The 14,618-nt window shown below is 47.2% G+C and overlaps 1 protein-coding gene across 1 annotated transcript in view; it reads right to left on the bottom strand.

Annotated features, from left to right (window-relative positions):
* LOC120895277 overlaps positions 1-14,618 on the bottom strand; it is a 42,936-nt gene that overhangs the window by 1,822 nt on the left and 26,496 nt on the right. The window contains exons 3-7 of the mRNA XM_040298464.1: positions 12,933-13,101; positions 12,637-12,768; positions 1,991-3,271; positions 939-1,129; positions 313-859 (exon numbers count right to left, since the gene is read on the bottom strand). Coding sequence (XP_040154398.1) covers positions 313-859; positions 939-1,129; positions 1,991-3,271; positions 12,637-12,768; positions 12,933-13,101 — 2,320 coding nt within the window. The remainder of the gene's footprint in view (positions 1-312; positions 860-938; positions 1,130-1,990; positions 3,272-12,636; positions 12,769-12,932; positions 13,102-14,618) is intronic.

Raw genomic sequence — 14,618 nt, 5'->3', positions numbered from 1 at the left:
AGGATATTAAAATATTTAACTTGACGTCGCGCCTTTAAACGTTCTAAAAGTAGGTACGGGGCGATATGGAGGGTGGCTTATGCCATGGAGGAGACTGTGGATATGTATGCGTATGCTATTTTTAAACTCCATACCATGCCATCGTCCGATATGTGGTCGTATGGAGGGGACTATGACAGTTGTGAGCAGTAAAGGTGGAAATAAAATCGATTCTTATCATTCAGCCGACATATGTTTACCATTAAAATAATCGATTGTGGTGTCTGTCCATGTTGTTATAATGTTGTATTCTCCTCCCCAAGGACTACTTACGGCAAACGGAGCACCGATCCTCGTCGCTACCATCACCGCACCCGTCCCGGCCCGAGCAGACAATCGCGGTCGAGCGGCACCGTCCATTGGCGCAGCGCATCGGGCAGTAGTTCCGGCCCCGCGCCGTCGGACCGCTCAGCAGCTTCACGAAAAAGTTCGGCACGGCACGCGAACCGCACAGGTGCGGCGGTTCGTCGCTTCCATCCCGGCAGGACACGATCGCATTGCAGTACTCGTACTCGGGCAAACACTCCCCGCTGCGGCACATGAACGTGTGCTCCGGGCATTTGCGCGACTTGCGGAAATCGCACCCAACCTCGTCCTCGCCGTGCGGGCACTGGGCCTTTCCGTCGCAGATGCCGGCCCGCGATATGCAACGGCCGCTCTTTTCGCACCGGAACGACAGCTCCGGACAGCTGGCCGCCCGCTGCTGCTGGGTACCGTTCGCCTTCAGCGAGAAATTGCACTCCTCATCGGACGCGTCGCTACAATCCGGACGGCCATCGCACACGAAGAACCAGCTGATGCAGATTCCACTCGAGCGGCACTAAAGTGAGAGGAGATGAAATGGAGGGTGTTATTTTATGCGTAACAAAGAGCTCGGTTCTAGGACGAAGGATGCGCACCTGGAACGTTCCCCGAGAGCAGCCAGTGTTGGTGGCCCGGCAAGCATCGTCCGGCGTGCGGTAGGAACAGTCGCAGCGTCCCTCATCGTTACAGTAACTGTACGGGTCGGCCAACTGGCACTGTTCGTTGTTGGCACAGGATAATCCCAATGAAACGGGTCCGTCTCCCAAGTCCACACGAGTACGTATTCCTGTTAATGGGTAAAAAAGCATTATTGTTAATATTTGCAGATCGGATTGACCAAATTGTGTTCGGTATTGGGAATTTATTACACAACTCGTTATATCTCAACTAAAGATGTAATATTCTAGAATGTAAGTTTAATGTTTTGAGCAACAAAAATTGAATTAATACACAAATTTGTAGAGAAATTAAATTATCCATCCTTTGTTAATGATTTAGAAGATCAAAGGTACTTGTTATTTACACGCCTCAAAGATCTGCAGATATGTCTTTTCAATTCAATACGGCCAATTTATCAAACCAGACTCTACAATCTGTGAAAAGTTATAAGAATATATGAGATAAAATTAATATTGTCTTATTTTGAATAACAATAACTCAGTTTTGTGTAAACAAATGAAATGTTGACACAATCATACTTGAAACAACTACAACAGAAATTTACATATTTAATTAAAAACTTCGAAATAAATCATTAATAGCAACATATTCATTGGCTTGAACAGGAATTATTAAATATCAAGACAATTTTCTTTTCCTTTTATAAAAATAAAAATCTATTAGAAATAGCTAGCTTTTTTGAAAAAAAAAACCCCACAACTTCCTCAATTAATTAAAATTCTTTCCTTTTTGCACAAGTTTGCCGACCCCTGCAAACGTCGAACGCTTCTGTGGATGTTTATGGCAGAGCGTGACGTCATCAACACATCACGGTCCGGTACTAGTACTATAGACTCACAACTAGGTGGCGCTGCGCTACGAGATTTCAAATTTCACGTGCACGTGCTTTAACGGAAAAAGACACGTTTAGGAGAACTACTAATTTCCTCGCAATTAATTTCTTATGTGTAATACACCTTCTACTTACTTGCAGTGGATGTGGCTGCCGTGGTGGTGGAGAGCGGTGCTTCCGGTTCCATCGCCGTCGTACGGCTGGCCAACCTTAGCAACGTTTCCGTGGTCGTGTCCACCGCGTGCGTGTCGACGATTTCGTTCTCGTGCTCGGCGTGGCGGGTCGTTTCGCGCGCCTCAAACCGTTCCTTCGGGGCGGGGCTCTTCTCAACTAGCTCCTCTACCTCCTCCTCGTCGAACAGCTTCGAGTCCTGGCGGCGCAGCTGCACATCGTGGTACTGTTCGATCAGCTCGGTCGTCGTTAGTTCCTTCGCATCGATCGCTTCCGTGTTCGATTGCTCGGTGGAGGTGGCTGCCAGTGTCGTGTCTTCCATGTGTTCCGTAGTGGCAGTGGTAGTTTCTTGCTGTATCAGAGAAGCAGCTTGCTGGGTGTACGTAGCTTCAGGTGCATCCGTACGATCGTACTCCACCAGTTCCACTTCGTTCTCAACATCACTTGGTTCCTCCGTGTCGTACTGCGACTCTGTAGTGGTAGGCTCATGGTCCTGTGTCAGGGTCGTCGTCTCACTGCGTTCCGTCGTTTGTCCATCGTTTGAAACGGTCACCACTTCGATCGTCGTCACTCCCTCACTGTCACTCTTGTCCAGTGCGTCCTGTTCCCGCTCCTGCGACGTAATGGCTTCGGCAATTTCGCTAGCCCAGGCACCGGCCGTCGTTGTCGCGAGAGCATCGGCTAGCTCCTGACGCTTGAACTGCTCCTCCACCTCCTGCTCCAGGTTCGCATACTCCTCCGTATTCTCGTACCGCTCCATACCGCTCACGGTCGTCGTCACACGCTCACCCTCACCCGGATACCGGCTGGTCGTAATCTCGATAAAGTCCGTCGTGCTGATGCCATCCTCTTCCGAACCGGCCGACAGATATTCCGTGGTAATATGCTCCTCCGCCGACGACATCTGCTCGTCCTGTGCATCGTCCCGCTGCACAATATTGTCCACCACGATCACGTCGTCCTCCGTCGTGGTTGACATTCGATCGATCGAGCCGAGCTCATTGTCCATCTGCTCCGTAACGGCGGGCGCTTGCTGCTGCGGTTTGGTGAAAGCGGGAAGCAGCTCCGGCTCGACTGGCACCGCTTCCGTTACCGGGTCCGTCACACAGGTCGGTCCGTTTTGGCGCGCCGGCGAGGTGCACTGACAGCGCCCGAACAGGTTCGGGATGAGGAAGTCGCAGTGGCTCGCCGCGTCCCACATGCGGCAGTGCGCGTGGCTGTAGCAAACCGTGCTCGGTTGGGCGGCTGCAAAAAGAGTCCGAGAAACACATGATAACGATTAAGCGATTTGCTAAATACATACACACAAATGGACACGGTGACATTTGTCAAATGCGTGCGCATTAGGGCACGCCAGCCCCGTTCCCGACAGGCGGGTTTTAATTTATGGCGCATACAAAAAAAAAACCATTCCCACTACTCGATTTTCGATTTCCGGTCGTACGCACACCGAGCCGAAAGAGGACAAGTGTTTTCGATTAAATTATTAGAAAGCGTACATCGCGCCGACTGCATAAATGAATGAACTTTTTATGCATTTTCTGCCATTAGTGCTCTCTGAGTTCAGGATTTAAATGGAATGGGAAAAGCGAGAGAGAGAGAAAGAGGGAGCTGCATAAGCTGAATGCAGCGATGTCTGTGGTGTGCGGAAATTGAAAACGGAAAAGCTAATTCCCATCGACATTGGGGACCGAGTATCAGATGCAGTGAACCGAGCCAATCGGAATCGCTGTTTGTACGGTGAAAATGTGCGAAATAAATCATTCCATTGTTTGGGGAATGTTCAGAATTATATGTGACGTTGGGTTATTATTCTAACCATAATCGTATTTTCAGGATCTCCAAAATGCTGGGCTCGTATTGTCTCCCCGCTGACATGCGAATCTTGCTTTCTTTCCTTTACTACATCCAAATGCTAGTTATCATCTTGACATCGAGCCGGTCCCATTCATGCAAAGCCCACCAAACAAAAGGCCCCATAACTGATCGGTAGTACTTGTGCGTGTCATACTGTCCCGCAAACTGCTCGGGAACGGGTGACATCATACTCGGAGCGTTTCGATGGGCTAACCTTGCTAGTTGACCTACAAAAGGCGGGTTGAAAGCATTCCCAGGTGAAAACTGCGTACACAAACACACACACACGGTGGTCGCATTATGCTCTACCATTTGTGCGAGAAGTCGGTACGCAATCTTGGCGAGTGAAATTATGTCACCAGCCACTCGTGTGTCTATTCCACTGACATAAATCGCACAGACGGGCGACCGGAAGCATTTTACTGCACCAAGCAATTCCGTAAGCATCGAGCGGGCCTCGAGTAACCCACTATTTACTTGGTCTGCTGCATCGCATTGCACACATTGCTGCGAGTTCTCAGCGTCATCTTCATTCCAGGGCGCGCCGGTTGCGATGTGCGGGGAGCACGCGAGATTATGCCTTGCGAGGCAGATGGGAGAGCATCGCGATATGCAACGATAACCACACTCATATCACATTTCCGTGTGAATTCGAAGCTGATCTGGGTTGAGGTTGGGAGTCTTCAGCAGCAGCGTGACGGTACGTCATCAATTAGCCTACCTGGTGAAGTGTTTCGCAACTGGATACGGTGGCCACTTATCGGGTGTTTTAAGAGGTCATTTATCCGTCATTTTACATTGAAATGCCGTGAAATGCAAAGACAGGGATGTGCTCTCGGAGTTGCTTTGCAGATTGAGAGCTCCCGGATCGTATTGGGCTTATAATCGCCGTCCATTTATCAAAATGAGCGTCCTATTAAATAGAAATCACAATTTCATCCTTAAATGTTACACTTCCCAGAAAATGCATCCAAACAAGCCGGAGAGGATAACTAGAGAAAACGGCCTCACTTGCGCTGCATTTCATCACAAACGATTATGGCCAATCATAAAGCATCGTTACCATATAAGCTCGGAACGTTCGATACGGAGCAGAAGGAAGGAGAGCCTCAAAACGTTTTCAAAGCACTTCGATTACTAATAGCACGCGACACGCGAGCGCGAGATCTTGGCTTCTATCAATCTCGGCATCCCCTTAGGATGGGAAACTGAGGTCAATTACCATACCTGGTGGCAATCGACCGTGGTAAAGAGGCGATTCAATTAATTCTCACCAACGACTGGCTGGCACGGAAAGCCGCGATTGCCACGATAGTAAGAGCATATCGAAAAGCACTCGGCCCGTCCAACGGATAATCGTAAAAACAAATGGTCCGTGTGCATCCGTGATGACATCTTGGTGATGCCCTCATCTTGCGCACAGTTACAGTTACGCGTTGTCCAAAGGAAACTTGATACCACCTCCCCAACGCTCGGAAGAGTGACGATTTGCCACCACCTGACCTTGATTTGTGCGACACGATTCAGGAGGCGGGAAAAAAGGGAAAATGACACTCTTATTCCGCGATGTAAACACGCAGCTTCGCCTGGTTAACCTGCCTGATTAATGACAGCGAAATTGTTTCGCTCCACTCCTCCCAAACTGCGCAGAAAAGGGGTTGGAGCATAATTTTAGGTTTGTTATGCAAATTGAAGCTACTGCACGAGAGACACGCGCGCGTGTGTGTGTGCTTTTGTTTCCCTAAGGGCGTTTTGAGCGATGCGCGTCTTCGTCGAATGAATCTTGGTGGTTGGGAGCTGAGAACCATGTAAGACGTCAAGATCGAGATGAGTAAGTGAGTGCAGCTTTTGGGGCAGAGGGAAGATAAAAGTTAACCCACTTTTTTGTGCTTTTATTCATGCATGCTTTATGAGCTACCATCCCACCGTACGGTAAGGTGGGCGGGGGTCTTTTGTTTTGTGCCCTGACTTACATTCTTGCGTCTGAATTTGTTTCAATTTCTTTTGATATTTTAATAGCCGGGTTTGTTGTGGCGATTGTAGTGATGGAAAATAGAATGAAGTCTTTTGTTTGTGGAACGGTTTGGCTTTTTGTAAGGAAAAATGGAGCGAACGCTACAACTCTGAACAGTTTGGGGGGTTGTTAGTAAAGGGTTTAGTAAGGTTAAAGCTAAAGCTCATAGTTTATAATCTATGCCATGTAAGAATTGGTCGATTTAGGTTTTTCTAATTTTATTGTTCCTAAATACAAAAGCTCTTTCAAAGAGTTTGTCCTAAATTTTCATTTCAAAAGATACTTTGGTTACAAATACAGTTGCTCTAGCTAAATAAGCAATCTAGCAATCTGTGTAATTAATTTGAAGCTTCTTGTACTAAATTAAAAGCCTAATGAAGTGTTTTTGTAAGCAAGCTCTTACACCCCTTATGACCCCCCCTTTTCTCAATGAACTCATTGCTAGCCCGCTTTTCCCCATCAAACCATTATTACCATGTCGAGCTGACAGCGAAACGCGCACAAAACACCTGTCAGTGAAGGGGCCTCCATTGCAGCCTCCATTGCAGCTCAATTGTCCGACCGTTTGTAAATCCACCGACCACGAGCGAGACTAATTTCATGAACACTCTATTAGGCGCAAGAAGCCGTTATTAAAACCCTATTTGTCCACCTTGCCCTATTGTGGCACCGGTGGAGGATGCGGGAGCAGGACGCAGGTTTTCACTTTTCTTCCTACTGCTTTCCTTTTTCATAGCTCGACCGCGACCTTTCTCCTCTGTGGTTGGATAGCTCGCCCGTTCCAACACAAGAACCAACGGCGCACCGATATGGCTTTATTGTCTGGCTGAACTGTTTGAACAAAAATTTGCCCCACTACCGGCCGCGTCATGCCCGCTGCCCGTAAATCCATTGCAAATCGGTCGGATAATGAGTGCACACTGATGGTTCGGTCCGTTTTTCGCCCTCGTCTGGTTGGTTTGCTGATTGTGCCTGCTGGTGGCGGTCATGGCAAGCTTGCGCCTATAGAATGAGCATAAGCTTTTCTCTAGCATGGTTTTCGGTGAGGGCCGGTGTCCATGGAAGGTGGAGGCTGTGCCGATGCTAAAAACACTTTGACACACTTCGATAGGGCCGAAGAAAGTTGCGCGCAAGTTGCTTCACCTCCCTGTTGCCTTTCAAAAAACATATTTGTTTTATTGCACTTCAAATGAGTTACTCGCGGCGTGTGCAAAGTCCTGTTCATTATGGGAGTTCATTATGGTCAGAAGAAAGGTTCCCTTTCGCAAGGTTGTGGCCTAGATGTGTAGGCAATTCGATTGGACATTTCGCATCTAATTGGTAACCACAAACAAAAAAAGCGAATCAAAAACATAATTAGAATACCAATGCCTTTCCTTTTATGTTAGTTGTAATAAGAGCAAATTCCAGAATTCCTTCAGATACAGCTACATAAGTTCTCATAGTTCTTTGCCGCTTTGATTTCGTCACCCGCTCGGATGGCATCTCATTAGCGAGAATATGCTTTCGAATGGACAAAGTTACGCAATTCCAGCTACCGGAATGCAATATTGTGAGCGCTTAATCCATGCTTCTCGCTTGTCGGTCGCCCCTTAATCAGTGTCGGCAGGGTTTTCTGGAATGTTGATAACGCATTCTCCAAGGTAGTGAGAAGTTGCTGAACAGCAGGATTAACACAATCTTCAATGTACTGATGGGACAAAACAAAACATGAGTGGTTGATAGGAAGGAATTATTTAATGATGCTTTTGTTGTGGACCTGAGCTTCTTGGGGGTGTGCTTGAGTTTCGACACCATTCAATGTGGAAAGGTGTCTGTAAGTAGCACCGCAACCATTATTAGCCCGCTCGAAACTCGTGGAAAATGGTGTTGATTCGCCATTTTACCAAACACGGGAGGAAACGCAACAATCGGAGATTTTGTGTCCGGTAAATTGGAACCGGATTTTCGTCAAATTCCTACCGCTCTTGCTTCGTTTCTAACACATAACACGGCGGATGCGCCCTAAATGTGTGCTACCCTATCCAGGCGATGGCAGCGAAGGGTGTTAAGAGTTTAAATAAATCCCTTCCCTTTCCCGTTAGAGCGTAGTCAGCGCGGGTGTCTGACTCAAATAAACGCCATTTGTGCTGTATTGTTGTATCGCCCAGGAGCAGCATCAGCAGCATCATAATTGTAGCACCCGAAAGATCAACCTGCGCGTGGGTAATCGAATATCCGCTCCGATTTTAGAGCGTTTTTTTTCGATCGAATTGGAAAAGAAATTCTTACGGTACGGAACGCCATACCAAAACAAATGAAAGGAACAAAGCGAGAGAGGGTTTGCGGCATTGGATGGGGGGCGTTTGTTGAATTATGTAATTTTCGTGATCATTACCGCCTTATAATGGAAAGGCGCACTTGTGCGCTGCTGTGCGTCTGCCGAGGAAGCCACAAAGCGCAGAAGAATGCAGCGCGCTCCGGTTGATTGGGCGTACCCGGGGTTGTGGTTTTTGATTATAATTCCCCCCACCCCCCCCGCCCTCTTTTCTTACCGATTACCCTGCAAACCGCCCTACGATCGTTCCCTTTTTTTTGTACGCCCGCAAGCTGTAATCGAGGTAGAGATGCTCATCCGGTGCCGGGAAAGTTCAAGTTCACGACCGGCACGCAGCGCACCAAGGCCTCCGCGGAGCATTAGCATAGGCCACATCCAAAGAGGGCTGTGCCGGTACGGGGAGTGCTGCAGACGCCCAGACAGAATGCAGAACGTGCTGGAGGGATGGGGTTTTGCGCTTAATAGAATTAACTGATTTCACGTCTACTATTACAGACCGTGCTTTGCCGGCGAACCGGTTGAAGCGATGTTTAAGGTAATGGTGAAATCGATCACCCTTCCTGACGGGCTACAGTTATTGCAGTTAAATCTTAAAAAGGGCTCTGTGGTGTCTTGGTGTGGAGGAAGATTGCGCGCAATTACTTGCTTGCTTCCAGATAATAATTTCAGCAAAACGATCGTTTATTGCGTGCAAAATATATAGCTCAAACGGCTTCAATAATTTAATGCACTTTTTTGCGCACACAAAAAGAAAGTCGAATAATTGCATTAAAACAAAACAACAGTTGCCTTTTTTGTCTGATGAATGATAAATCACTACCAAAACAAAGCTTTTACCCACAAAAAAACATCATATCTATTTCTCAAACCACTTTGAGAGTAAAACAGCAACCCAAAACAAGACGCTTTTCATTTCCGCCGTTCAACTGCAGCAGCCTCCTTTTCCACGTGGCTTGTTAATCATGATGATGTGCAAAAAAACCCAACAAACCAGTGTACATTACTACCCTCAATCTGGTGCATAGCATAATTTGTGCAACAACAACTACAAAAAAAAAGTCCATTACAAACGAGCCCGCGTGGGAAAATGGCGTGTGAGTGCTCCTTTTTGATAGCTGCCGGGTCTTTTTCGAGGTCACGGCACGGGTTTTTGGGTTGTTGTTATTGCTTCCAGGTTGCTTTGTTGTAGTTTTGCACGCGCGAATTTCCATGCACCACATCGGGGCGGCAAAAGCGCACGTGGACTCGCGCGTTTGGTGGAGAAAGTGTTTGACGGTGCAAAGTTTCACTGCCCGCAAAGAAGGAACTGATCGACCGTTCCACATCATCTAAAGCCCTCGAAAAAATGGTCGATTGATTGATTTTTACGAGAAGTGATTAATACTAGACGTGATCGGATGACCCGCAAGCTGCTACTTAAGTAGATGAAAATTAGACGTGTGCGTATCCTGTTTGGATTTTTCTCCAAAATAGGAAGCCTCACCACTTTCACTGACTGAGTCATTGATCTGGTACCTAGTGATCGGTATTGTTCTTTGGGTAGGCTTTAGAGTGGGTATTACGAAGCTTCATTTCCTGGGTGAAAGCGACGCGAACCATCGCGGATTAAAAACGAAGATTTGTTTGTTTTAAAAATGCCACGCAAAACCCAAAACTATTATTAGATTGCTCTCCCAAAGGTGATTTCCTGTGTTATTAAATCCACGTAGGAAGTGCATTATGTGCAGGTAAATGCCACTTTAAATAGAAGGAGAACAAATTTGTAGCTTTGAGGGTCTATGCCCTTTGTTGTTTTATGGAACATTAGAAAACCATGTTAGAGATGAACCAACAAATCTTCCAATATTAATTGTCAACAGAGATCGAGGATCGATTACCTCAGCTACTCTCCACTTGTAGCTCGCTGTAGCTAATTGTCGATCATTGTGCATGTGCTCCACATTCCTAATAGCCCAGCCGAGCAATGAATCCACTTCAAATCGATAATAGACAAACGTATGCTTCCATTCCATGCTGCTCGTAGTGGCCAGCAGCTGCCGCAGCAGCATCAAGCTCCACCGTTTTGCTCCCATTTTTTTTTTTTGCTTTGTACCCCACTCCAAGCGTTTGTGTGTGTTCATTATTTCGGTAAAACATCGCTAATCGTCCACTATTACTGTCGCTGCTGTGAGCGAGATTTCTCCCAACACACACACACAGATACACAAATGCAACGGCTGGTGCTTGGTGCAGGGTGTGGTGCAGGTCCGGCTCACATGCTTCACATGCTGGGGTAGGCATCAAAATTGGACCAATCTGTGTTGGTCCCGCACTTATGTCCGGCGTGTTTGCCGACATAAAGCCCCCTTCCGTCCGCCCGAACCCATTCAGCATAAGTGGGGAGAGCGACAGCGGTGATGACGACGACGACGACGACGATGATGATGGTGCAATACCATTGTTCCTGGTACCGCGCGGAACGTTGACGGTTGCTGTCACGTCATGGATCCGGCGTTGACCGGAAAACGGGGAAGCAGCTCGCGCTCATTAGGTCGCCTGACGGACCAGGTCATAAGCCTGTGACATAGAACGGAGTGGTACAGAAACGTGGCGGTGACGTTAAATTACGCGTAACATTCGTACACGCTCACACAGGCGAAGCGCGCCGGAACACGCGAGTGAACGGTTGCACTGTACACACCAGAACACAAACCACACACACACACCATTAGCAGACTTTTCCATCCATTTCCGTCTCCGATGTGGCGGCCAGAATCGGAGAAAGAAAAGAAAACAAATTTGCGAACCCAAAAAAACACGAAAGCCAACAAGCCATCCCAGATAAGGCTTAATCACACGCATCCATTGCTTATTAGGTCCCGCATTCGAACAGTGAATGGCCATGATTTGAGGCAATTTTGCGTCCAAGATTTGCCTCCTGTCCTGCGCCACCCTAGAATAGCGTCCAAAAACAAACCATAAAGCTCGGCTCTAGTTAGCGCATTAAGGGGAATGGGGAACCAAAAAAAAAGTTTTCCCTAAACCATAAGAATCAAAGATCGGTTTACGGTCGAGCGCGTGCCTGCAAGCGAAGAAGCAAGCCTTCGAAGGAGATGGGATAAATGCCATTGTTCGGCCGGTGCTCATTATCTCTGGAATCTTTGGAGTGGTGTGTGTCAATCGGCAAATCGGTTTCCCCCCCCCCCCATTCCGTGACCTAACCACCCGGGAGTGGGCAATTAATGAGGACGCACTACAAGAGCCATGAGTCGTAGATATTGGGAACAAATCAGCAATAGAAGCGTGTTGGTCAAGAATTTTGCTAGCTAGAAGAAACATGTAGCATCAATAAGGTCTGTTTTTATTATATTTAAAGATGTTTTGCAAATGCGTAAATATTAAATCACTGCCGCCGTTGAAGGGCAATTTGAAGGATGCCAACATGTTGTACATTAATGTTCCTGTAGTTCCGCTATAACTGTACATCTCGACAGGATTTTAATGCCATTCAATAGCGAGACATGTCTATTAGTTATGCTGGAAATTCCTGTACAACCAGCAGAGAAGAACATGCGACAAAACATGCGCCCTTGATGTTTGTTTCCCAACATCTCTAAACTGTCTATAACTAACGATTGTCCTGTCATGTTCAGAGTGGATGGAATTCTTCGTAAGCATTTTCCTCGCATTGGGGAGTCAATACGATCGTTTCCACAATCAGTCAACACGGTTGGACGCTTCATTCGCCCTTTGCCTGTCTCGGCGTTGACGTCAATCAATTCATTTCGTAAACTGATTCCGCTAACTGTCAGGCCCGTTTTATGTATTGATGATGATCCCTCAGGAAAGGTCCCTTTGGGTGGGCTAAATGTGTGAATAATTGTGGTATCAGCGATCCGTCGAAGCTTCTCGTCACGTTTTCCGGCTTTCCGGTTTCCATCAATAAGCGGAAAATGAAACCAAGACACCCCACAATGCGAAGACTGACTCATAATTCTTGAGAAATGTTCACGTACGCATACTTTCTAACTGGTGGCAACAAATTTGCATGAGCGGCCTGATTTCGAATGCATCGCAGGCTCGTGTCATGTGCGATTTTTGTTGTTGTTTGTGCTATTGCTTCGATGACGACTCTTGGTGGTGCATTATTGGCATGGTATCGGGTTGGCAAAAAGTTGGTCACCCAGCGCGGTAGTAGCATCGCGTGAGGGTCAAGCCATCCCCCCCGGGGTCCCCGTTCGTCCAATAACGGGGTCAAGCTAGCGAAATTGGGGAAACAGCAGCACCCATAACTGGTTGGCTGGGGCTGAGATTGCGGCAGCACTGATCGTCGGTATCGGTGGGATAAATTGATACACACGATTCGGCCCCTTCAAACAAGCTACAACAAAAAAAAAAAAAAACGAACGGGCAAAAGCAAAGAGGAAATGGGAAGATACTTACGCGAAAGACAGGTATGTTTGCGGAACTGTAGAAACCCTCCGTCGCACTGGCAGCGACCACCGATGCAGCTACTGTTGGCCACACGCATCGAACACTGCTCGGACAGGCTACATTCGCTCTCCAGCAGCTGAGCTGTTGTGCGTAAAAGAGACACGAAAACGGGACGGGTGGAAAGATTAATTAAATGCAACGCTCTACACACCGATGTAGGTCTCTGTCTATTTTTCGGGGATGGGCAGTCAAAAATGTTTCCCATGGCGGAATCAGTGCGCAGAGGTCGGTAGCACCGTACGTACATGGTAGACAGGAAGACTCGTTAAGCCGCACGAAGAACGGACTGCACTCGCAGATGCCCTCCAGGGTGCAGTAGCTGCCCTTGACGCTGTCAGAACAGTCCATGTCGTGCTGGCAGGTGTCGCCCAGCAGCAGTCGGTCCGCGGCCATTGCCGTCGTGCCTATCATTAGCTGAAATTTGAGAAGTGAAGAAAGGAGAGCGTTAGAGCGTTGGTAGTTTCGTTGCTTGATGCTTTTCTAACTAGTAACTAATGTATATCAGATCACATAGAACTATGCATCAGAATCATAGTTAATCGTTGAAACAAGTTAATATTTTTCAGACATCGATGACGTTTGCTTGTTTAATTTTGAAGATGTTACGATAAGTACAGAATCTTGATGTATTTTATTAAGTAAACTCGTAGTTCCTCGATTAGACACTTAACGCCATCTGGTGAGAAAAATATGATCATTTTATGTATTTTTTATACAAGGATCTTCATGAATGTTACACATTATAAGCAGTCTAGGTCTTCTCAAATACCGTGATCCAATTCAGCAGCCTCTCTGAGATTTACTTTTGCACCAAGTAAGAAAGTCAGTTCGGAGACACGTTTAAGGTAAACTCTCTACTATAATTCTTATAATTTCCGTAATGAATGAAACAATTGAACGTATATCATGAGAAAATCAGAGTAAGAATCATTCTAAGTGATGTTCTTGATGATATTTTCGGCAATTATTGAGGATTAATCTTTAATTATAACCTAAATTGCTACACATCAACAGCGCGTTTGATACACTAAGATTTGACTAACAGCTCCCTACTACCATCTAGCGGCAAAACCTTCCCACTTCACTTACACATATGCACTCTTCGGATAATCCTAACCTCACAAATTTATAAACAAATCAAAGCCACTCTGTTTCGTGTTCGGGCAAGAGGTGATTCCTATCTCGCACCAAGCACGGTTTGTTTTAATTCCAAAACACGCCCAATCCATTCCATCTCATTAATGAACCAAATTAGAAGCCCGTAAGGGCCGTCTCATTCATGCCAGCTGACGATACGTTACGTTCGCGTTGCCACCTTTTCCCCCAGCCAGGAGCTCCCACAGAGCGCAACAGGCGGGAGGTCGGATAATTTCATATGGAGGGAAAAAGTGCATCACGATTGCACCGTTAGCAGCGGACCCCTATCGAATTGCGCCTGCTGCCTTTTTTGTTGCCGTTGTGGTGAACGATGCCGTTGCCACCTTCCGCCAGTGTTGTTTGGAAAGATCCTGCCCCACGGCATCCTCCTGCATGACCTTCATTCGTGATCGCGCCCGAAGGAAAGTAGGTGCTGCACCCGGGACCACGGGAGAAAGCCAACTGCACGCGCACGTACACATGTCCTGTCCCTAGCCCTGTTCCCGAAGACCCCGAAGACAAACCCATATATAGCGGAAAGATTCCGCACCCCTCTCCGGCAGGGATTTGCTTCTGAATGGAAAACGAAAACGCTGCACTGTGCTGCTACGGTGCTAGAAAACGTGTCCCGATCGTGATCAAACATGTGAACTCATAATGGATTTAATCTCGATGACTTTAACGGGAGAGCATGAGGCATTGCTTCCCATCTTCCCGCCTCCCCGTCTTGGTGGCACGAAAGTCGATGCACGACAGATCGTGTTGCAAAGTGCCGGGGGATCGGCCAGGATGCC

The sequence above is a fragment of the Anopheles arabiensis genome, chromosome 2 (assembly GCF_016920715.1).
Source record: "Anopheles arabiensis isolate DONGOLA chromosome 2, AaraD3, whole genome shotgun sequence".
In the NCBI taxonomy this organism is placed as follows: Eukaryota; Metazoa; Arthropoda; class Insecta; order Diptera; family Culicidae; genus Anopheles; species Anopheles arabiensis.
The sequence above is the reverse complement of the archived record's forward strand: the minus strand, read 5'-3'. Positions and strand labels throughout refer to the sequence as shown.